At 45.8% G+C, this 25,588-nt stretch overlaps 1 protein-coding gene across 1 annotated transcript in view; it reads left to right on the top strand.

Annotated features, from left to right (window-relative positions):
• Positions 1-25,588, top strand: part of LOC119382045 (uncharacterized) — a 48,026-nt gene that overhangs the window by 7,510 nt on the left and 14,928 nt on the right. Inside the window, exons 4-7 of the mRNA XM_049412984.1 lie at positions 8,816-9,041; positions 19,099-19,279; positions 19,848-19,963; positions 23,390-23,537. Coding sequence (XP_049268941.1) covers positions 8,816-9,041; positions 19,099-19,279; positions 19,848-19,963; positions 23,390-23,537 — 671 coding nt within the window. The remainder of the gene's footprint in view (positions 1-8,815; positions 9,042-19,098; positions 19,280-19,847; positions 19,964-23,389; positions 23,538-25,588) is intronic.

Genomic DNA, 25,588 nt, shown 5'->3' with positions numbered 1-25,588 from the left:
TCTAGTTCACCATATGTCGCATGTTTGCCATGCACGCATGCCTGCACAATCTGTGTATATACCATGCTAATGAAACGCATATTCTAGTATATAGAATGCACGACCTGTCATTTATGTTCATCAAGCACTCGTGCCATGTCATACTAATTTTGGTATATATCCTGTTAACAAAACAGCCGGAAGCACACCATGACAGTGTCATGTAAATCATACCGTACATGACATGCATAACATGATTCGCATGTTAGGACCTGTCATTACGTTCGTCATGTATACAGTCACATCGCGCAATATCAGTTTTGGTGTATATCAAACGAGCGAAATGGCCGTGAGTGCACCATGAGTGTGGCATGTAAATCATGTCATACATGATATGCATATCATGATTATCATGTTACCACCTGTCACTTATGTTCGTGATACAGTCACATCGCGCAATACCAATGTTGGTGTACATCAAGCGAGCGAAACGGCCGCGAGTGCACCATGAGCGTGGCATGTAAATCATGCCATGCATGACGTGCATGTCATGGTTTTGATGTTATCACCTTTCACCAATGTTCGTCATACAGTCGCGTCGCGCAATATCACTTTTGGTGTATATCAAGCTTGCGAAACGGCCGCGATCGGACAAGTGTAGCATGTAAATCATGTCGTAAGTAAATGATATGCATATCATGATTTTCAATTACCACCTGTCAATTATGTTTGTCATACAGTCACGTCACGCAATACCAATTTTGGTGTATATCAAGCGAGCGAAACGGCCGCGAGCGCACCATGAGCGTTTCATGTAAATCACGCCATACATCACATGCATGTCATGGTTTTTATGTTACCGCCTGTTATTCATGTTCTCCATACAGGCACATCGCGCAATACCAATTTTGGTGTATATCAATCTAGCGAAACGGCCACGAGTACGCCATGAGCGTGGCATGTAAATCATGTCGTACATGTCATGCATGCCATAATTTTCAAGTTACTACCTTTCATTTACGTTTGTCATACAGTCGCGCCGCGCAATACCAATTTTGGTGTATATCAAGCTAGCGAAACGGCCACGAGTACGCCATGAGCGTGGCATGTATATCATGTCGTACATGTCATGCATGTCATAATTTTCAAGTTACCACCTTTCATTTACGTTCGTCATACAGTCGCGCCGCGCAATACCAATTTTGGTGTATATCAAGCTAGCGAAACGGCCACGAGTACGCCATGAGCGTGGCATGTAAATGATGTCGTACATGTCATGCATGTCATAATTTTCAAGTTACCACCTTTCATTTACGTTCGTCATATAGGCGCGCCGCGCAATACCAATTTTGGTGTATATCAAGCTAGCGAAACGGCCGGGAATGCACCATGAGTGTGGCATGTAAATCATGACATACATGCCATGCATGTCATGATTTTCATGTTACCACGTATCAGTTATGTTCGTCATACAGAAATGTCTCGTTATACCAGTTTTCGTATATATCCATTCATTTAAACGGCCGCTAGCGCCCCGAGGCCGTGTCATGTAAGTCATGCTGCACAGGGGCGTAGCCAAGGGCCCCAACCCCCGCCAAGGGCGGGGGTTGGGGAGGTTCAAACCCCCCCCCCCCCGCACACATACAAACACGCACACATACAAACACACGCCCGAACATACATAAAGTATGGTTGAATCCCCCCCCCTCGAAAAAAATTTCTGGCTACGCCCTTGATGCTGCACATGACATGCGTGTCATAATTTGCATGTTAGGACCTGTCATTATGTTCGTCATGAACTCTTGTCACGTCATACCAGTTTTGATATATATGAAATTAACGGAATGGTCGCGAAAGCCCCAAGGCCATGGAATGTAAATCACGCTGTTCATGACATGCATATCATGACTTCCATGTTATGACCTGTCATTTAGGTTCGTAATAGGGTCATGTTATGCGATACCAATTTTGGTATACATCCGATTAACGAAACGGCCACGAGAGCACAAAGTCGTAGGCGGCTAGATAGATAGATAGATACGCTCAAAGTCGCAGAAGTTCGCTAAGAAATGCTTCGCATTTAAAAAAAGAGAAAGAAGATGGCTGCTCCCTGTGTCATAGGAATCGTTTTAACACGAAAGTGAAACGTCTCGTCACAGAAGTAGTTGACTGTTTATAGAGCATTGGTATATGAGAGCTTGTACAATATCTACTGTTGTTTGGCAGATATAGCAACTCTTGATGTGGACGCGCTCACGTTGACGCCTAGTGGCACATCACTGTACGGACGACTAACGCTCATAATCATAATTTAACCCTTGATGTAGCTGAAGTTCTTAACATACACGTGGACACCGCATATGGTGAATCCCGCGCAGATATGACATCAACAAGCAGATAATAAACACTAATACTCGATATGCACTCCTTCATAGCGCCGTGAAATGTGAAAAGAAACGCTACGCGCGTCGTGTGTTCTCTCTTGCCTGGCCGTTAATTCACGCAGGGCGAGCGGGGAATGCGGTGCGACAGCCAGGCGAGCGTCGGAGAGCCATTTTTCGATATGGATCTTTGCTATGGGCTAAAGCCACTACCTCGCCGTGTGTTGAAGCGTTGACGAAATTCACTTCTATTGAAAACGCGCCGAATGGGACAGTCGCAACAATGGCTCGTTTTTTTAGGGGCGAAGCTCCTTAAGGCGGCACCCGTTCGTCCCTCGTCGTGCTCGTAGTAGTGAGTAACAAGTCTTACCCTTTGACCTCCAAGGTGGTGCCGGTGGGAGATTTCTCCTGTGCGTTGTTGAACAATAAAAAATTCGCAGCGTGCGCGTTAACTAAAAGCCGAATTCTTCTGTCTCTGTAGAAGTGTAAGTGTTAGCTAAAAGCCGACTTCTTCTGTCTCTCATTCCCATTAGCAGCCATTGTTTACCTCCAAGGTAGTGCCTGGTGAGATTTCTCCTGTGCGTGATTAAACAATAAAAATTTTGTTCAAAACGCCGTTCATTGATGAAATAAATCAACGAAAGACGCCAGATGTTTTGTAAAAACAAAACGAAAGAACGCCAGATGTTTCTAAAGCAAAACGAAAAAGACGCCAGCTGCTTAACGAAAGACGCAAGGTGTTTTCTAAAGCAATGGTTTTCTAAACAATGAAAATTCACAGCGTACATGTAAAATTAAAGTGAGCTGCAAGTCGTCATAACTCATCGAACCTTTAGTACAAACGCGCCCGATCTCACGTCGGTGATGATGTACTGGGCAGAATTCACGGAAGATTCACGGTTTACCGATGAACCTCCGCAGCTTCGCCCACTCATCATCATTCACTCCGTGGATATGCTGTGAATTTTTTTCGAGCCTGGTGGCACCAAGGAGGTTAAAAAAAATTGCTGGAGCGGTGAATATTGCGCAAGAGTGAAGCCGTGCCCACCACAAGATGGCGGCTGCGGCCGCCATCTTAGTAGGGGCACGATAAATCATCGGCGTTTGGCGAAGGAAAGCGAGCGTTTTCCACGCACGCCAGACGAATTTAATATAGCAACTTTTACGGGTCAGATACTGCTCCAAGCGTGTCTTTGTGTTACTAGTTTTCATCAGTAAGCCTCAAAGTCATGGCAAATTTTATTGGAGATCAGTCGCCAATACTCCACTCGACGGGTTACTTTTTTCGGCAACAACTATCTTTTATTTTATAATTAACGTAGTATTTATACTAACAGATCAAAGCCATTTAACCTCTTAGTAGACACCACCAGAAAAGAGCATGTTTCCGAGTTCTTTGGTGGGCAAAAGCTGGCTTCACTTGTTCTGGCAAGGCGTTGCGAGAGCTTCCACTCCAGAATTTTTTTTTAAACCTCCTTGGGTGGCACACAGGTCACAGCCCCGTTATAAAGGGGACGCTCATAGCAACCGTCCATCCGTCCAAGAGCACTGTGAGAGAGGAAAGTTTGAAAGATAAAAGGTGCGTTCATGTAACCGCTGTCATGTGTTTGGCGGTAGCTTGGTGGGCTAAACGCCCGCCAGCCGTCGTCGCGGACCGAGAGGTCATGAGTTCGACGGAACTTTTAGATGCGAAGCATCTTATAGCGGAGTTCAAACCGGTGGTGGTGGTGGTGGTGGTGTGCGGCGTGACTACCCTTACTGCGCATGCGCATACCCTCTCCACACACCTCCTCTCCACTCCCCCTCACCACTCCTCCTCTCCACTTCCGCTATCCCCTTTCCCCTCTTCACTCACCCTCCCATCTCCCCTCCCCTTTCTCTCTTTCCCCTCTCCACTTTTTCTCTCCTGGTCACTTCCCCTCTCTCCTCCCCCTCCGCTTTCTTCCTCTGAAACGCGGGCTAGACATGTCGAAATTCTCTCCTGCGCATCGCCGCGATGAGCGCGAGCGCATGCGCGTCTCCTCCCCCTCTCTTTCCTCTCCTACGCTGCCCCCCTCTCGCGCGCCTGTCGACCGCGTTCCCCGCTCACCCTGTGAGGATTAACGGCCATGCTAGAGGGAAGACAAGACACGCGTAACGCTCCTCTTCCCGTTCCACGACGCGAGGTCGGTAGCATGCCCAACGAACGCCAACGGAACGCAATCGTGCAAGTGCTCCGTCTTCGCATCGCCTCATGGTGCCCTTTAGCGCGAAATGGTGTCATTTTTCTTATAGCTTTTTTTTCTTTGCCATCTGATGGCGTTCATTTTGCTGACGTATATCCCTGACGGAAATGCGTCATGAAAATCTTGGTGGACCCCGGCATAAAAGAATTTCGTGTTAAAAAAAGAAAAAAGAACGTAGCGGCCATGCAATGTCGCTCGCGTGCTCGGGCTGGCTCGGGCATGGCATGCGCACGTGACTATGCACGCGCATGACGTGCTTATGCGTATTGGTCGTGTGCAAGGAGGTTTAAAAAAAAATTCTGGAGTGGAAGCTCTCGCAACGCCTTGCCAGAACAAGTGAAGCCAGCTTTTGCCCACCAAAGAACTCGGAAACATGCTCTTTTCTGGTGGTGTCTACTAAGAGGTTAAATGGCTTTGATCTGTTAGTATAAATACTACGTTAATTATAAAATAAAAGATAGTTGTTGCCGAAAAAAGTAACCCGTCGAGTGGAGTATTGGCGACTGATCTCCAATAAAATTTGCCATGACTTTGAGGCTTACTGATGAAAACTAGTAACACAAAGACACGCTTGGAGCAGTATCTGACCCTGGCGTGCGTGGAAAACGCTCGCTTTCCTTCGCCAAACGCCGATGATTTATCGTGCCCCTACTAAGATGGCGGCCGCAGCCGCCATCTTGTGGTGGGCACGGCTTCACTCTTGCGCAATATTCACCGCTCCAGCAATTTTTTTTAACCTCCTTGGTCGTGTGATCCTCCGGCTCCGATGCCGAAGAGGGCCGGGAAGGGATTTGGCTTGCGAAGGCTACACGGGGCGAGTGGTAAGGGTTTGCAGCTCGTCTCCTCGCGTCATGATTTCGCGCCGCTACAAATTATTGTTTTTCTGAGCTCGTAATGAACCGATCTGAAAAAAGTGTTGCGGCATAATGCTCTTCATTCTGCACGCAAGATCTTCCAGCGCCTAACTAAAGCTTGCTATGTGGCCTGGTGACGGGCCCTTTAAAGCGTCTCAACTTGACCAGCCGCGTTTTCCTTTCTTTGCCGTCGCAACTACGTGACAATATTTTACTTTAAACAAAAAATTCGATAGAAAATCTTTGCCACCGCCTTCAACGCGTTTCAAACGCGCTGCCCAAGGTGGTGGCAAGTCAAGTTTGGTCAAGTTCAAGTCGAGGAGCGTTCCTGAATACGGGGCAGTAGAGGTACGTATCACATTACGTTCCGAGTCATCAACATGTACAAATGTCGTGTAGCACTCAATTTTTATTATGTGATAGATTCGGTTAAAAGAAATGTGCAAAGTGCGATTTGTTACAGCTTCCTATTGAGAAACATGAATTTTTTAATGGTTTGAGCTGATGTAAACGAAATGAACCGCCTGTAAAGGCAGTGTCGTTTTGGCGCCTGCGGGATCAGGTACTTGTGGCGTAAAATATTTCAATTGGCTCCTCGCGCGGTGGGATGATCCGCACTCCACTGATAATATAATATACGACGCCTATTAGGCATTGATTGCTCATAGCTTGCTGGCCGTGCATGACCACGGGACGTTTAAGCACACTGACTCACAAGAACAAGGCAACACCTCGCTAAACATGTCATCGAATGTGGCATCGGTAAAATGAAATTTACGTTGCGCTGTGCCAGCTGCTGCATTGGTTGCGCACTAGGCTGCCAACCGTATTTTCAATCCTGGTGCAGCACGGTAAAAAAAATTGAGAAGAAACGATCGAATATGTAGAAAAAGGGTGGAGGCTCAGGTATCCTTCCTCTTTTATTTTTGGCCGCTTTGACGACCGTATTGCCTCTTTTTCACCGCGTTGTATAAAAGCTCGAAAAATGCAGTAGCGGCTCACCTAATCATGAAGAAGAGTCACATCGACTTCAAGCATCGTGTCGATGATTCGGGGAGAGGAAAGCAACGTCACTGCGTTACAACGTCATTGCTTAAGATACTTCCACGGATGAAAAACTACCAGTTCAGGCAACGTTTGCGCTCAATATATTAACTGATGTTTTGTCGATGGAGCAAGCGTCGGGATAGTTAATAACAAGGAGACAGCCGGTTATTCAAATATCGGTTCAACAGATACACTATAATGCGAAGTTGTACCACGCTCTTTATAGGTCAGTGACTCTTATCGCCTTCACCATGAGTGACAATTATGATTCGTTTTGCGAAGAGCCAAGGTCTCAATTAACATTTCCCAATGCAGCTACGTCCGCCTCAAAGGCACCGGCGAGTGGCACCGACGATTGGCCTCCGGCCACCTGGAGCACGGCTTCTCCCAAAGGCAGAAAATCCACCACCACTACCACTCGTACGTTAAGTAGCCTTGCATCCTAATTGCATGTGTACTTAAAAGCCGTGTCCGTGCCCTACTTTTGAACACTCGGAATCCTAAGCGTTCCACTTAGGAATGCTAAAATATTGTCGATATATTGTGAATTTCGCCTAGTTAGTATTTAAACTGAAAGAATAAGCGCTAAAATTGACGAGCACAAAATAGAGAACAGACAAAGGACTGGCACCAGTCCTTTGTGTGTTCTGCTTTCTGTGCTCGTCAATTTTAGCGCTCATTCTTTCAGTGTTCATGGACAGCCAACTAGCTCAACAGTCTGTTGTGTTAATACTTACAGCCCGATATGGTTACCACTAAGCAAATACAAGGACAGCGCGAGAAAATATAGGAGCAAGGATGCGAATGGTGTACAGAAATCTTCACCGTTCTCTGCGTCATTGTAGCCTATTTCTGCTAGGTTCCGAAACATAATGAGACCTACTACCATTCTTAACACATATCGTTGCGGCTTTGCCTCGCTGTGTTCGTTATACTTTAGCCGTAAATTTGTCGTGACAATGTGCTATCTACAGAAAAGATTGACAGAACGCGAGGTGTAGGGTCCGTGTTTGTATTGGAAACGTATGGGAACATATAAGAAAACAAAAACAAAAACAAAAAACGACTGGGTGGACACAAATCTGCACTCTATATTCTTGGTTCTAAACATTAAGTTACAGTCAAAAGAACGGGATGTAAGTGGTCCTATAGGAGCAGCACGACAGAAAACTCGCAGGGTCTCTTATGCACACACCTAAGGCGACAGGAAGGCGAAAGCCATCTTCTTTTCCTTCTGAGTCGATTGCAATGATCCTGCCCCGCCACCCTTCGAAAGCTAACTATACCTCACATTGTTTTGCACTGCCTCCGTGATCGGCCTACTTTTCACCAAGCTATGATGTCATGTGATGACGTCATCATGTGACGTTACGTCACGTGAGGTCACAAATTTTGGGGGTCTGTGACGCGTTCGCGTGATGATGAGTTTTTGCATCACTCTTGTTGACGCCGTCGACGTAGGACGCCGGATAATTTAAAGTTTGTTGAGGGATCTAAATGGCTTTCTCCTTGAGGTAACGCGGTCAAAGCTGGTTTACCACGAAACACGTAGTACAGCCTGAGAGTTATGTCTTCGGAATAAAAGACGACTCCTGTTTTTCCTTAAAACCGAAACATCAGTTACACTTGACAGTGACCGATACTGGGCGTTGCATATACGTCCAGTATGTCAGCGAAACGTACGTGTTCGACTTTTCTCGCCAGCAAAGTTCTAAGTGGTTCAAGTATGAGTGTCACACATGAAACGCTTGTTGCTGTTGCTTTTTTGTTCCATTTTCCTCACATACCTAGAGATTACCTGCGTTTCCCCCCTCCTGCTACTAGCGCGTTCACAAATCCAATAGTAAAGTCAGGGACTAAGAGATGTTATCAAATACGATATCAAAATAAGAGCCGGTATCAAATATGCTTCTAGGCAGGATCGTAATTTCGTTGTCACAACACCGAGTTTTCTATGCTTTCGGCTACCCGTTGTGCCAATTTTGGATGGGGGTGAGGGTAGTCATGTTCAGGGTATGGCATAAACTGGTTCAGTAAACTCCGCTCCGCACAATAGAAATCCTGATAAGTAGCTCTTCACTGCGTTTAACTCACTCAGCCTCTCTCTCTCTCTCTCTCAATATATGAATGCCTTAGGATCTCCTCAATGAGGCGCGTTGTCACTGTGTACGATCGGCCAAAAGTCGATAATTTATCTGGAATCAGCCGGCATCGGCCAATCAGACATGATCATTCATATGATTTGCTATACTATCTATATTAGATTGGATACAATAAATATAATCCCCGAGTTTCGTGCATTACCTTTTTCTTTGCCGACCACCCGCAGAGAGGCCGCTGCCGCCAGGCTCCCTTCTGTGCACCGTGAGCGAGGGTTTCGACATGAGCTCGTACGTGCCTGCGCCCGACGGACTGTGCGCCATCACAGTGTTCGACTCCCTGTACACGCCCGATGGAAGCAAGCTCACCCCTCCTTACAACGAAGACTTCGAACTTTTCCTCGATTCTGCGAGAGGCAGCCAGAAAACAGAGTACGCCATAGGCTTCGACGCAAAGTGAGTGCATTCGCCACATCATGGACAGCACGGATTGTAGCCACTGTGCCCGAGCTCGGCATGCAAGGATGTCTAACCAAACAATACAGAAGTAGGAAAACATGGATGCTTTGAAGTGATGAAAGAACAGACCCCGTCGTTTGAGCCAACGTTTCAATAAATCAACTTGTCTTGCTTAGTTGCTGCCCTGAGGATCACAGCTTGACTTGTCCAAGCGTTGGCTACAGCGATATTTGCTGTTCTTTCATTACATGATACTTTTCAGTAACTTATAATAAGTAAAGGTAAGACCGCAGATGCTTTTGCGATTCGATAATCCCATGAGGCAGACTTGAACAATATGAATACTTTTTTAGCAGTGGGTGAAGAGTTGTCCGACCCTAAGGGAGAGAAACCTCTTATCAGGAGGGTCAGGTGGTCAGCTGAGACCAGCGGGATCCTGGATGGTAGGACCCTCCCCAGTGAGATATCAAATTATGCTTTGCGTAATGTTGTTGGAGTTGTGCATTGTTTGTGCTGCCATCGTTCGACTTTAATTTTATTTGTAAGCCTTGCCCTTTACAGCACGTATGATCAGGCAAGCTTGCATGGGGAAGCTGATAGTAAACAGGTAGTGCTACCTTCGACGTTTGTTTGGCCAGGTGAAAAGGAGTCAGGGGAAGCCGAAACTTCTTTTTATGTTGCTCCCTTGAGCATTACTAAATCAAAAGCAGAAAGTTATGAGTTGAATAATGCATTATTGCGAAGCCATGTGGTGAAGCCCACTTTCGCACCGAAATTCGCAACGACAATACTGCAAATTCTTTAATAGCGTCATATCGAATGATAAGATATATTGAACTAATGCGAGTTTTTATTTTTGCGAGTTCGATATATGCGTGTTCGACTGTAGCTTAATGCTCGTGACCAACGTATTTTTCATTGCGGCATCTGCACTGTAAACCACTTTACACCCGTATGGGTGTAACTTGGTGTCTATAACTCACACCCCTACACCCCAAAAAATAGGTGTACCAAGCAGGATTACACCTATACAATGGGTGTAATTTCAAACTTTCACCCAATGGGTGTGGTTGGGTGTAAAAGCATATTACACCCAAATGAAAAAAAGGGTGTAGGGTGTAAAAGCACATTACACCCAAACGAGAAAAAGGGCGTTAGGGTGTTTATGCACAATTACACCCAAACACCCAGGCAAAAATTTCCATAATTCGAGTGGTTCCCCCCTCCAAGTTGGCTCCCATTGAAACGCTAGAAAGCTTACCCTTTAGCTAGTCCTTTCAAGGGCGCATGACCATTATAGTGGCTCCTGCCACAGAAGGAAAATGCTGGCAGCAGCACTGATTTTATGGTGCATATGAACTACGGCGTATATGGCCCTTACATATACAGTGCAATCGTGACTGAATACAGTCATTACCTAAAATGTGTTGACACACATTGCAAGATGTTCACACAGTTATCCAATAGTACAAAATAAAGCCAAGCTTTTATAAACACAAAGCTCGTACATCCGAGACAAATTCTACGGTATTCAATGACCTTTCTCGAGTGTGCGGAGCGGCATCGCGTATGCCGCCAAACAAGGAGAACAAATGACATGGAGCACAAATGACCAAGGCGTTTGTGTCAAAATATGAAGCAAGGGCGTTATTTCCACTTCATAATGAGGAATTCAATTTAACATGCTTCATTGTAATACAGCCGTAAAGTGCAGTATGGGTCTTAGAACAAGCTACACCCGTGCGAGTGGGGTGTAATAGATGAAACCGCCCTCGAAAAGGTAGCAGTTACAGGGAGAAGCACAAATGAACCTTCTTCCCTGTCAGCCCCCTTGGGGCACTACAGACACCTGGTCCCTTCGGGCGCACCCCAGCATGAATTTTCCCGCTGTAGTTGCCCTTCCTAAGAAGGGAAATATTGGTGCCAATTCTTATACCTGCACTTATGCAGTTGATAAAATAAGGTGCCATCGTCTTAAATGGGCTGCATAACATCAGTGTATGTGTTTGAAATCAACAGGAACACACAAGGTACGGTCTGGTCGTTCTCCTGTTAAAGAGATAGTTCATAAATGTGCCATTCCTTGATGAGAAAGTGGATTGATAAAGTTTCAAAATTCCAGCAGTGCCCACACCATTGTGCCTGTTGTCGACTTTCTTAGTAGGGTAAACACTGTCATCACACAGCTGTAGCTGATACACGAGCAGGGTATCAATGCTCCGTGACAACTCACGCAACATTTTAAGGACTCAGAATGTCGTTTTCCACAGCAGGCCTCCATATTATCTATTTTCTGGGAAAGTACATGAGTGAAGTAGAAAACTGTGCACATTGCTGGAATTGTGAAATCTTTCCCACTTTCTCAAAAGCAATGGATTGTGGCTCCAACACAAAAAAGTGAGCAATCGGGCCATGACGCGCACGTTGCAGCGCATGCTGAATGCGGTAATATGCAGGAAATGCATGGGAATAGAGACGTTATGACCACGACAGCCCTGCAGAAGCATTACCTACATAACAACAGTTCAACCAAATTTTACACGGGCATGTTCAGAGAAATTTAAAGATTATCCCTTTCCAAGCAAAGACAACAGAATCATTGGTAATTGAATAAAACGAGTATTTATTTCCTTTAAAAATATTGACAGAACTTAAAGCTTGTCATATAGCTCAAAAATAAATTTTAAAACAATATTCGATGCAATGATTTCACTGACAAGTACTGGCAGTTTTGTTAAGCAAAAGTTTCAATAGCAAAAGATCTCAATTATTAAAACTACTGCAAAAAAGTCACAAACTCCTTTGAATATAAAAACTAAGCCAATAACCCACAAAGTGGAATGACCTGTGAGAACATGTTGAAATCGGCAGAGACAATATGGCTTGTATTAAAATGTCACAAGAAAGTGAGCAAGAAATTGAAATGAAATACTAGTACCGCCATAGTATTCGTTTCTGTATAATGTAAAACAAATAACTACTCGTTACCATATGAAAATATAACTTTATGGCTTAAGCTCGAGTTAATCACAGGTGGCGACATACTTTAAGCAGAAGCTAAGGCCTATTTTCTAGGCTTTCTTGAAAATGTTCAGGAGCTTTACTACTTGTATCCTCGGAGTCATTACCCACTGGCCAAGAAGGAGCCATTCAACGGCGACGAGAACGTTGAACGCCTTGTGATGGCAGTCGATATTTAACAGCCAATGTGCTGCCATGAGTGCAGCTACACATTCTTCGGCGTTGGACCCACTGAAGAGCAGTTCTTTGTCCACATGGAGGAAAAGCTTGCTTGCATAGGGAAGATCGGGGCCATCGTACACAATGCAAGGTGTTATTGGAACGCTCGCTTCCTGCATGATAAAAAATAAAAAGATCATTGTCTGGAGAGCGCTACGCAGACTTCAATTATTTGTTTCAGTAAATAACAGTTTCTGTACCGTGTACTATCGTGAGTAATATGAGCTCGAACATGCGAGCACGTGGAAAATAGCCTTAAAACTGAGATAGGGTGATACGTGGATGGCGCTGCCGAAACTGGAGGGGAGAGGGGGGGCGCTGTTCCGCTGACTGTTGGTACTCCCGCCTCGCTAGCGTTGCTGCGAGATGTCGGCTGATTGCGTACCAATGACCGCTAGCAATGATAACAAAATAAATAAACGAGGCGCAGCAAAATCCTCAGCCGACACCACCGAGATAACGATGCGCAAGCATGGCCTGCGCATCGTGGCAGGCTACGTCACAGCCGATATCTCAGCAGCTACCTAGTCTGATGTGGCTGTTCGCGTTGATCGGAATTCATATCACCGCTAGCGGCCACTGACACTCTCTAAGATGCCGTTTCGCATCAACAATATCGAAGCGGGAGGGTCAACAGCTAGTGGAAGCGCGGCGCCCTTTCCGCTTTGTTTCCGACAGCCGCCGCTGCTAGAGTTACTGTATATGCTACCTGTAGGTAGCAGAGTTGCGCATCTGTCTTCCAAACGCCGCTAGCAACCACGCATTGCGGAGAAGCTGGCGCTCGGGCCAATTTTTGTATTTCTCGACGCCGCCGCTGCAGCGAAATGAATTATTCATCGACAGCCAATGTTTATCGCCGATCTTCGACACGCGAGACATGTTAATCGCCGACACGGTAGGCATGTCGCCTGCACAAACGGAGTGCGACTTCACCGCATAGCGTTGGTTGCTAGCCGGACCTATGCGCAACTCTGCTACCTAAAGGTAGCATATACAGTGACTCTAGCCGCTGCGAATCAGCCGACGTAAGGTTCAAGGCTGTTCGCCACGCGCTCGCGTGTTCGAGCTCATATTAGGGGCGAAGCTCCTTAAGGCGGCACCCGTTCGTCCCTCGTCGTGCTCGTAGTAGTGAGTAACAAGTCTTACCCTTTGACCTCCAAGGTGGTGCCGGTGGGAGATTTCTCCTGTGCGTTGTTGAACAATAAAAAATTCGCAGCGTGCGCGTTAACTAAAAGCCGAATTCTTCTGTCTCTGTAGAAGTGTAAGTGTTAGCTAAAAGCCGACTTCTTCTGTCTCTCATTCCCATTAGCAGCCATTGTTTACCTCCAAGGTAGTGCCTGGTGAGATTTCTCCTGTGCGTGATTAAACAATAAAAAATTTGTTCAAAACGCCGTTGATTGATGAAATAAACCAACGAAAGACGCCAGATGTTTTGTAAAAACAAAACGAAAGAACGCCAGATGTTTCTAAAGCAAAACGAAAAAGACGCCAGCTGCTTAACGAAAGACGCAAGGTGTTTTCTAAAGCAATGGTTTTCTAAACAATGAAAATTCACAGCGTACATGTAAAATTAAAGTGAGCTGCAAGTCGTCATAACTCATCGAACCTTTAGTATAAACGCGCCCGATCTCACGTCGGTGATGATGTACTGGGCAGAATTCACGGAAGATTCACGGTTTACCGATGAACCTCCGCAGCTTCGCCCACTCATCATCATTCACTCCGTGGATATGCTGTGATTTTTGTTCGCGATAGTACCATCCAAAAATGAAGCTCATAACATAGCCCATATGGAACTGGAGAGAATTAACAGCTTTTCTACGTGCAATTAGCTTGTTTGGGAAAGAGAAAGTACTATTTGACAAATATCATCCGCATTTTTAAAGAAAAAGGAGCATTCTTTAGTGGCATGAAGGATTCCTGCACAGCGATAAAAAGCATATAAAACAAAACTCTGCAGAAGGACTTCTCTTCAAGGCTGCAAGTTGCAGCCTTGAATGTCTTATAAATCTTATAATCAAACGTCTTATAAATCATTAGGCTTGTCTTTTACCAAATAATATCATTGGAGGTGGTCGTACAAACTGCGTTTTTTAATGTTTGTACATGTAAAAGTATTTAGCGAAGTTACAACGCCAAAGCGAGGCGAGGCACATATAACTCTTAATAACCACAACAAAATAATGAAAGCTAGACATAATGGAAACAAATAGAATAAAATAAATTGTGCTCGAACGCGGGCACTCAGGCGTACGCGCGAAAGGGGGGGGGCGCACCCCCTAGTCAATTCAGACAGAGGGGGGGGGGGGCGCAAAGTCTGCCCCCTACTTTGACTTTGTAGTAAGGCGGAAGGGGGGCAGCGATTAACCTTCCTACTTCCCTCCCCCCTGATGGGGAACCCTGCGCACGTCTAAGTGCACACTGATGCTCGAACTAGCGCTTGCACAGTTCAGGTAGTTAAGGCGATTCGGCCACACACAGACATGAAAAATTCATTCGAACACAAACCAATTCATTCGAACACAAGCCAAGTTTAACGAACGGCTCCCCGTGCACGGGTGCCGGCATTATCAGGAAACCTATGTTACGGATGAATTAAAACGTCGGTACGAATTTAACGAAACGGAATGTATTAGCACTTAGGCGAGCTTCGCGCGGCGTACCTAAAACGAAGCAACATGCTGCGTTAAAATGACCCACACGCATCAGCCCGAGCATCACGGTAGTTTTAGCGCACAAAACGAACACGGACGGAAAAGAACGACGCGGACACCACGTCGTCGTTTTCTGTCCTGTTTTTTTTTTCTTGTGCGAAAAAATGCACTTGAATTACCAACAGGCCGAAGCATACGCGCCTTAGACACGCTTGACGCTTAGAGGTAACAGGCGCCGTCACAACCCAACTATTCTTAAATCAAAATAGTGGTTCATCGAGAGCGGGGCCCCCTTCCAACACCACCGCCGACAGGAGGGCACCGCCACAACTGCGTTCAAATCCCCCTCCGAATCACAGCCGCGCATGCGCACACTGCTTTCAACACCAAACAAAGCAAAGCTTGCCCGCGCCTAATGTCACACAACTTTGCCTTCATCCCGATGAAACAATACACTCACATATGCTCGCTACGTTAACAAATGCTCACCGATCGTCAACCAGTTAAGAAAGGCTTAGTTAACGGCATTAGATCGCGCTCTCGGAGTTAACAAAGCGCTGGCCGTAGCAACGTGATAGTGGTACATACCGTTTCAGTTCGAGTACTCCACGATATGAAGCTGCAGGTCTCCCTTTGAGTATAGTGCATCTTCGTAATAAGCAGCAATGGCAGAAGGTAAAGGACGAGCACACAGCGCACGCACACTTCAAACAACCGAAACACACCGATTGCAAAACTCGACCGATCGGGAGGCGATGCGCAACACACGAAGAAAACGATGGAGTCCGGCGGCGTGTCTGAGCGCGTTGCTTAGGTCACGTGGTGATAGAGCTGTTCCGCGCGCTGCGCACGCGCGGCGGCTGCGCCGGCAGAGGAGGTGGCGCCCCGGCCGTTGTTGGGTCGCGTGGGCGCAGCTTTCTCGCTTTCTTTCTGCGGCAGTGTTATGTTTTGTTATGCTTTACACAGTGTATTCGAATCGCAGTAAGCATTGCGACGACACAGTAAGGGCTGCTTGACTACAAGCAGGGCTTAAAGTCTCCCTTCACTGGAGGGGAGGCCCTCACAAAGCGGCAATATATATGTATATATATAATCTCAAAGAAAAGATCGCCTAGCAGCCTTCTTTTCGCCGCTAAACTGGTTCTGCTGTGGTCTCAGCGGCTCTGCTACGCGCAGATCGTGGCTTGTTGGAACGCGGTGCGAGCTGTCATAGCGAAGAATAAACGCAGGATTTCTCGATATATCGGTCAAGATCCACTTTCGCGGTCGTATTATCCAGTTTGGCAAAAATGTGATGGTATTAAACTCATGAAAATGCATTATTTTCAAGGGATGTTGGCAGGAAATAAAAACGAAAGCTTATTAGGCTAAAAAACGTATTATGCAGAATCGTGTCAACGAGATTTCACTGTATATGTATGCTATAGATTAAGCGTTGAGAGGTGTTTGCGATGACCACAGAGCAGTGAAGCCAACTGTCTCTAAACTGAACAAATGCTTATGAATGCTAAACAAATACATATATTATTCCGAATGTATTTCGGGCATTCATTCAACGTGTCAATCCAATCAAGCAATAAATGAAATTATTTTGGAAATGATTTCTCAAAAATAAATCTGGATGTGAGCTCAAAATAAGTAACATCAGTTGACTCACTGCATTCAGAACCTCATGCACGACAATGCTATATTTTATTTTCACTACCACTTGCCTAATAAAGTAGGCAAAATACATGCGTCTTTGCAATTACAGCAGACTTGTGATGCACAACTAAAATAATGAAAATTGAGTGGCAAGCTTAGCAGACCAAAGTGAACCATTACTGGTTCACGAGCAGGTAGCTTCACACTCAGGTGCCTCGTGAAACAGTATCCTGTGCCAAGACGCTCTGTCGAACGGGGTGGTGACCCGTGGTTTCAGGAGGCGTTGCCCGTGGTGTTCAATGTCTCAGTTAACTGCATTCAGCAGTACAACGATACCTGTTTACACCTATGGGTCAAATCACTGCGTGAATTGACCCATAGGTGTAAAATCCAAAGAACACCCATGGGTGTTTAACAGAACATACACCCATTGTACACCCAAAAATTAAAAAAGGGTGTGCGAAGGGTGTGCAAGGAAGACATTACATCCTTTCGGATAATATTGACAGAAAAAAAGGGTGTACGATAGGTGTTTTATCGCAAATACACCTATAAGGGTGTGAAACGGTTTGCAGTGTGGTAATGTAGGCATCTAATTTTCGGAGGGTTTTCTTGTGGGGTGTATTCTTTCCAGATTTCCGTTTCTCTAAGCGGACGAAGGCTAACACATCATTGATGATATGTATGTCCTAGACTAAGAAAGGAAAAATAGACAACCACCCGTTTGTAGCACGAAGCCACAAGGAAATCCATACGGATTTCTCAGAAATAAAGCCACAATAAGCCACAGAAATAAGCTACAAACGGGTGGTTGTCTATTTTCCCTTTCTTAACCCTTCCGCCATCTGGCGGGATTCCGCAGAACTGATTTGCAATACAGGTCCTAGACTGATTAAAGTGAGAGGTGACGACGGCTTCACAGATGTTGCATCTGAACGGGATTGTTCTCCTGCATCAGTTATTATGGAACTGCTGCCGAATTGTCTTGCAGAGCTGGTGTACGCTATTTATGCTCCTTCATGCTATGTTTATTTCGGGTGCACAATCTCCGTATCACGAATATGTGCTATCTGCAAACAAACCATATTCACCTGTAGAGCATCACCGGATGCGAAAACGTTAGAAACTAGTCGCGTGCGAGGGATCGAATTCAAACTTACGACACTAAACTCCTAGCGGAATGGCGTGACCAGCGGACAGGAGCATGGAATTCTACATTGCACGTACAGTTAAGGTATAGCACTCTTAGGCACAACAGGTGTAGTGAATGATGGAGGTTCAATAATGTGTGTGAGGAAGATATTACATTTTTATTACACAAAAAAACCACAGTCTCGCCGCAAGGGCGAATCAGTAAATGCGATAGCAACAAATTGGAATGTTATAAAAAGTAAGTATACAAGTTAACTCTTTTAGCATCCGACTTAACATTACCCAACAAAACGCTGGCGTAAGCAAAACGCGCCGCTGCAGCGAGCGAAGCGTCCTTCGTGATTTCTGTCTTCAATGCAAACTCAGCACACAGAAAGTCAATAGAAAGTCAGGAGTCATCTGCTAATCCCTGTCGAGATAGGGTGCACGTGCCCGCGCCCGGAAGCTCCTACCGGGCGCTGCCTCCGCAGGGCGCTGGCCCTTCCACGTACCTCCCTCCGGAGCCCCCAATAGGCCTTTCGCTAACGGAAACGTCGAGTGAACGTAATGGAAACATGGTGTGCACCCCCAACGCTGCTTCGCATCCCCTCATGGTTCCCTTGAGTGGGAGATGGTGTAATTTTTTCTAAATCCATCGTCTAGCCATGATATGCACAGTTATTGTATAGGTCCGAGTTTGCGTTGGCCGTCTCGATTGCTAGGGTATGCGCAGGACAATAAAACGTTTCGGCATTAGCATCTAGCGGCATTATGCTTTTCAAGAAGCACACCGGAATTCGCCCCCAGCCAACCGCAAGTTGAAAGCTATCTGGAATGCGATGAAATCCGAATAAAAATAAAAGTTCATATAAAAAAGGAAGTAATGGTTTTTAAGAATTGTATAGATTATATATGAAATCGGACAAATTAAAATGACTAATTAACTGTCATAATAATTAATAAGTGTTAATTGGACAGCTCATTCAACAACAGACGGTTTTCTTGTGAACAACCAGTATCGTTGCAGCATCTGGCGGGGAAGATCTCAACCACGCGCTTCTTTCTACGTGGCCTCTGCGATCCACTTCGGTTGCACGACGGTGCACTGCCGGAGTTTATCGCAAATGCCACGCAGAAGTAAGCGCAGGCCAACTCGTCGAGTGCGCTTAATTTAAGTGAATGAGTTCATAGCAGGAGCAGAGCGTTTTCTCGCGAGTATGTGCCATTAAGATATATATACCACATGCCCAATACGAAATTGTTTTCTCTCACTCTTAGAGTCCACCCAAGCGAACCAGAGAGTCACCAAACGCTAGGGGCTGCACCATTAGACACTAAATGGAACACTAAGGTCACGTAAAGCTTTTTCCGTTTCTTTGTGCCAGCTCGACCATGAGGAACGATACCGCAATGGAACTACTTGTGCGAAACATGACGACAACGAATTTCTTGGATTATTTCTGGGAGCGCAACCGAATCTACCACTACGCCCAAGTGAACGCACCTCTGAGATCGACTACAATGAGCGCTGCAACGTCCGTGGAATACGCGGCTAGAAGCTTGCAGGTGCGTGTCACGTGGGAAAAACAGTGTGGCTCTCTCTTTGGCCCAACAATTGTAGAACCAATACTGTGGTATTGCTTTAGAAGCTAGGGATATGAAAAGGAAATCGGAGATGTGGCTAGGACACGAACATGGGTTTCCGGTGTTTACATGCAGGTGACATAATAGACTATATATATATATATATATATATATATATATATATATATATATATATATATATATATATATATATATATAATTGTGCGTGTGTGAAAGTCGCATGCGCAGCACTGATCCTATTGTCTCATGTTTAGTTTAGTACTGCATCTTCAGGATGCACATGGAACATCTATGTTTTCGATTGGAGCGTAGTAATGCAAACAGGGTCGATTACCGTTCACAGTATGCACGCTAAAACATTGGTAGCAAGTTTATCTGAATGCAAAGTCTCGCAGTACGGCGTGGTTGATAATCACACTGTTGTTTTAGCACGTAAGCTACCAGGCCTAATTTAGAATATTGCCGTGCGAGCCTGAAGACGTGGAACAGACATCTTATATATATATGTCTTTTTTGACTCTTTGCGCAGATGATTTCCAGTTTGATGTATTACAAGAAGAGCCCAACGGACCGACCAAGCTACACGATCATCTTCCACACGCTGTACTCGGACCGAAACGGAGAACTTGTCGCTCAAAGGCTCAGGTAACAAACGCGTTATGTGAGAATACTTTAACGCCGCGACGAAAAGTGTAGGTTTGGAGAATGAGTGATTCGAGTAATGCAAGATGACCTGGCTCTTGTGTATAGTAACTTGCACATTTTAATTAAATAGAGAACATACTGCGCGGACAGATAGAGACACTAGAATAACGCCTCTGCTTTTTAGACCTAACAGGGCTTGCTTTGTCGTGTAGTTCGACTTATTTTCACTGTGCTAGTGAGCTCGTCCTCTACGTCAAAACTTAGCGAGGAAAGCGCAAAATTATGTGGTTGGCAAGGTCACCATTAGAAAATTCATTAACGTCTCCATGACCATCCTTATTCGTGGCCTAGCGGAAAAGCACGCTAGTTCATGGCTGAAAACATTCACGAGTAGCGTAAAGAACGAAGACAGACAGTGAAGGCATAAACACACAGGGCGGGTGAACTATGCCTTCACTGTCCTCGGTTTTTGCGCCAGTCGTCAATGTTTTCAGCGATGACACAACTGGCCCTACCCAAAGTTTTTTCCCACCAGGTTATTGTCAGTCTCGAGATGTTCATTGAAAGTAAGATAGGGACCACCAACGCGAGTGCTGGATTTGCTAGAATGCGAGTGGCGTACTCGCGGTCCTGAGTCCAAGGTTCTCAGTCTCTGCGATTCCGCTCATCGTGGTGATCAGCGACGTGTCCAATTTTCTTGACATGTTCTGCAGGCGACTTTAGAATGCGATGTAAATGTGTTGTAACGGTTGTGACGCGCTAGTTGGTGTAGGTGGATGCTGGAACAAAAAAAATGTGTGTTTGAGCAGTGCTGAAGGCTGGTGCATAATAAATCAAGGAAGACACCGTTAGCATCCTGACCTGCCGGCCCTACGGCAGGCTTCCTGCGTACTTATGAGCACCTCCAGTACGAGTGGCCATTCCGACGCCTATTTACAGTGGACCTTCTTTCTGGTAATGGTCATGGATTAGATTACGATTAAGCTGGAAAGTGAGAAGATGAAGCATGCGCAGTGTACTCTAGCGTAACTACAGCTCACTAGTTTCTGGACGTCAGAGCCATGATATCTGGCAGAGATTTCAGTGAATAAGTGTATTTAAAATTGGGGGACCCTTAAGCTTCGCCTTTAAGAGTTGAACGCAATAGCGAAATCCGGCCCCTAGTGCGCACTTCAACCAATAAGTGCAAACTTATTAATGTGTATTGTTACACACGCACAAAAACACACACACACACGCGCGCGCGCGAATGGTACAGGTTTTTGATCTAAAGCAAGAGTCGCATGGCCTCCAAGATACACGCCGCGCGCTCGCCATCTCGGAGGCCATGAACAGTCTCACAATGCCTCACAGATGGCAGCACATTATCTAGCGTTTGCTGTTTGCTTGTTGATATGTTTTCCGCTAGATGGACATAGTTGTCCATTTTTAGAGCTGCTTGAAAGTTCGTGTGTGTTTTTAGCGGCGATGGCTGCACTATCCCGGCCTTTTTCGACATAGTTTGATGGCCTCCCAAATGCGCCTACAAATCGCCGAATGGGCTCGTTTTCGTCGTGACACTTGTCGAACAAAATGCGTTAAGGAGACTCCTTCCACTACGTAGCATTTATGCAGTGTTTTTTTCCGAAGCAGCCGCAAGTAACGTCGTGCCATTGTGGTAGGACACCTGCTTGCCACGCGGACGGCTCGGGTTCGATCCTCAATGGGACCGAAATTTTTATTCTTTATTTTATTTGCTTCTTTCTCGATGTTTGGCTCACGGTCGATTTTTCGCTCACAACCAACGGTGCCGACGCCGACGGCGGAATTTCTGCGACACGAGCTCTCTAACGCTATCGCGTTAAAAACATTTTTTCTGACTGTCCACAATATTTTGTAGAAATATAGCCTTGATTTTACCCATCAGTATGGGATGGGCTGCATCACAGAGCAAAATTTGTGATACATATATACATGGCTCTGATGTATTTTGCCGTTTTACAAATTATATCGTTGAATAAGTGACTTCGTTGGAATGCCACAGCAGATATATGCGGCCATACTGTCAAAAATGGGCGCCCTAAGGAAAGTTACCATTAGCATAATTCAAGTGAAGACGTTGGGGCTTCTCTATGTGTTTGTCTTCGGAGATAGATGTTTAATAGGGGAGCTCTACAGTTGCTTGGGTGTAGCGGCAGCTAACGCTAACAGAGGAATGCGGTGCTATGGTTTGTACAAATGTTCAAGATCAGTGAGCAACACAACTTGTACGTCAAGCGCCATTACCAGTGGAAGATCAGGGGGGCTACGGATTAAGGCGTATTTGTGAGAGCAGGCTGCAACATGCCAACGTCGACGACGAACCAGAAGAAACGATGTTTCGCATTATAATAATAATAATAATAATAATAATAATAATAATAATAATAATAATAATAATAATAATAATAATAATAATAATAATAATAATAATAATAAGTTTATTTGCCATCTTTGTGAAATACAGATGGGGGGATTGTAGAAAAAAAGCTGTCCCCGGACAGCTTGGCTGTGATTAGTCCCGATAAAGGAGGTCTGTCAAATATCCTTGATCAGGAGTACTTACAGCCAGAACGGCAGGCCTACAGAGGCTGCACTTCTGGCATCCCAGAGCCGTTGCATATCATGTAGGAAATCAGTCGGATATAACTCATAACATAAATTTGCTAAGCTCTGATTTAATGATGAACTTTTCTTTTAGATGCGAAGCATCTTATGGCGGGGGCCTTGTCCGTTCTTCCCGTGGCGTCCACCCCCACTGCGCATGCGCATCCCCTCCCCCTCTCTCTCACCTCTACGCTCCCCCTCTCTCTCCTCTGGGAACCCTCTACTCTACGAAGCGGCGCGCGTCCCCTCCTCCTCTCCTCTCCTACGCTCCCCCCTCTCTCTCATCTAGGAATCCTCTACTGTACGGAGCGCCGCGCACGATAGGTGGTGCGACAGCTGCATACTCCGCTGGGGCGCCACGGTAGTTCCGCGGTATAAAATGACGGAATGCGCGCGCCTCATTCTCTCCTGCGCAACGCCGCGATGAGCGCCAGCGTCAACGCCGCCGTCAGTGTCAGAGTTAGCGCCAGCGGCAGTGTCCACGTCAGCGTTGACACTGGCGCTGACACTGGCTCCCCGCTGCTTCGCATCCACACATGGTTCCCTTTAGCGGGAGATGGCGTATTTTTTTTTCTTAAAAGCCACGGTTACTGCGAAGTAACTGCGCAGCGCTTAGTGAATTCTTAGCACAGTTTCGGGCTTTTTTTTCTACAGGTGTGCTTCGTGTTGCAGCACGCACGCAGGACTACTTAGTAGTGTGAGATTTCCATCTACAGCTTTGCTGTCTTTAGTGTATGAGTTCTTTGAATTAACATGCATGAACGAATGTCTGAAGCTAAATATTATTTTTATTTGGCGCAGGGCTTCTCCTGTGGATATTTTTGTGGTTATCGCATATCACGCCGAGGCTGACAACTGGTACACTGATTGCCGACTCATCCCGCCAACTATCTTGTCCTCGGATCTTCTCGACTCTCCGTTTAGCAAGTCTTTATACCCTGTTCGCCTGGTAAGGTGACTCACTGCTGTACAGATTATAGAATCTGAAATGTACTCGAAATGATGAATTCAGCTTTGGTTATATCGTGTAGACCACATTTATAGTGCTAATGCACCTATCTGCCTGCCCCTAGATATTGCGGCCACCCGCCACAGTGGCCTGGTGGTTACGACATCGACTGCTGACCCGAAGGTCGCGGGATCGAATCCCGGCCGCGGTGGCGGCATTTTCGGTGGAGGTGAAAATGCTTGAGGACCGTGTACTTAGATTTAGGTGGGCGTTAAGGAACCCCAGGTGGTCGAAATTTCCGGAGTCCTCCACTACGGCGTCTCTCATATTCATATCATGGCCGTGGGACGTTGAACCCCAAAAATGATTAATTATTACTGCTAGATATTGATTTTAATCAATATGTAGAGTAGATGGATATGGCAGCTGTCTTAATAGCTAATTTACAAGGCGCCTACAAGCAAGCAGCCTCCCAGTGACATATCTCCTGTGTCGGCGCCGGCAATCAGTAGAGTGGTTTTCTTTCATCTCGATTAAAACTATTTGCGTGTGATGGTTGACAAACAGCATTACCAGACGAACAAGTCTGGGCTACCGCGTGCTTTTAAGCTGCGTTGCACCAGTTTCAACGCGGCGGTAGGTATATTAGCATTACTTTTAGTTTTATGAGCGATGGTACGACGGACAGCCAAGTGGCACCGCGACTCGTTACGAAAGTGGAGGAGTAGACCTGGCTCCTACAGATACACACGAGAAGCCAAATTCCTACGCTTTGGAATGAAATACTTTGCAGGCTGGCATTTTTACAACAAGCAGAAACGAAGCTCTCTTCGTCTTAAAGAGCTCGTTTCACATGAATTTCACTGTCGGTGTTGGCGTCTTGGTCGTGAGCGAAAAATCAGCGTTGTCCGTGGGCTAAAATTCGAGGTATATGGAAATAAAGAAATAAAAAGTAAAACTTCTGTTCGATGAGTTCTGCGTGGCAAGCGGGCGTTCTACCACGAAATCACGCCCGTGCTCGAAACAGGTTTGGAGAAAAGAACACTAAATGAATGTTATGTAGCCCGAGGTGTGACGCCTCGTGTAGAATCACATCAGGCGTCAAAACGTGATTTGCGTGACGATTGGTTGGTTTAAATACCGATGAATTACAAAGCGCACATAAATAATTAACTATCATCATCAACAACAGCAGCATCAACAACGAGTGCAGCTGCGCAGGTGCGCATGTTAATATTCGTGGTGTTTTACGTCCGAAAACCATGACAGCATTAAAGTGCGCGTGTTCCCTTACGGACACCTAGTGGGTACCTCGCCAACTCGCAAAAGGAAGAATTACGTCGTAGTGGGCACTTCACAAATGTACTTGCAGGAGGTATTCTAGGGTATTTTGAAAGGGCCCTTTTACAGGCGCACAGACGTTAATTTCTATGCGGCATGGTTTAGGTGTCCACCGAGAAGCGAAGCCAGGCTAGCGATTGAGTACGCGATGGGAATGGGGCCCATTTACGCTATCGCGTTTCACTATTTAAGGCGAAGCTCAAGCGTCCTCCAAGTTCTTTCATATATATATTTTCGCGCTGTGCGCAAACTAGCCCAAAGCAGTACTTCATTAAAAAACCTTTTTAAAGAACATTTCCTGCGCTAGCATGTATTAAATGCGAAGCGTTTTGTTAGAAACCAAGGGCACTGTCACCGTGTCTGTCTGTCTGTCTGTCTGTCTGTCTGTCTGTCTGTCTGTCTGTCTGTCTGTCTATCTATCTATCTATCTATCTATCTATCTATCTATCTATCTATCTATCTATCTATCTATCTATCTATCTATCTATCTATCTATCTATCTATCTGGCCGCCTACGTCTGGGCGCTCTCGTGGTCTCCGCCTTATCTTGGTATGCATCAGTGACGTTGCCAAGGGGTGGCACACCGGGCCCGTGCCCCCCCCCCCTCAGGAAATTTATTTTTGCCAAGGGATACAGAGCACAAAATGACACTCAATCACATCTGCTAGCCCGATCCCCACTTCAGATCAAGGAGGTGCCCCCCCCCCCC

Source organism: Rhipicephalus sanguineus, chromosome 2 (genome assembly GCF_013339695.2).
Source record: "Rhipicephalus sanguineus isolate Rsan-2018 chromosome 2, BIME_Rsan_1.4, whole genome shotgun sequence".
NCBI lineage: Eukaryota > Metazoa > Arthropoda > Arachnida > Ixodida > Ixodidae > Rhipicephalus > Rhipicephalus sanguineus.
This window is presented reverse-complemented; position numbering and strand designations above follow the sequence as displayed.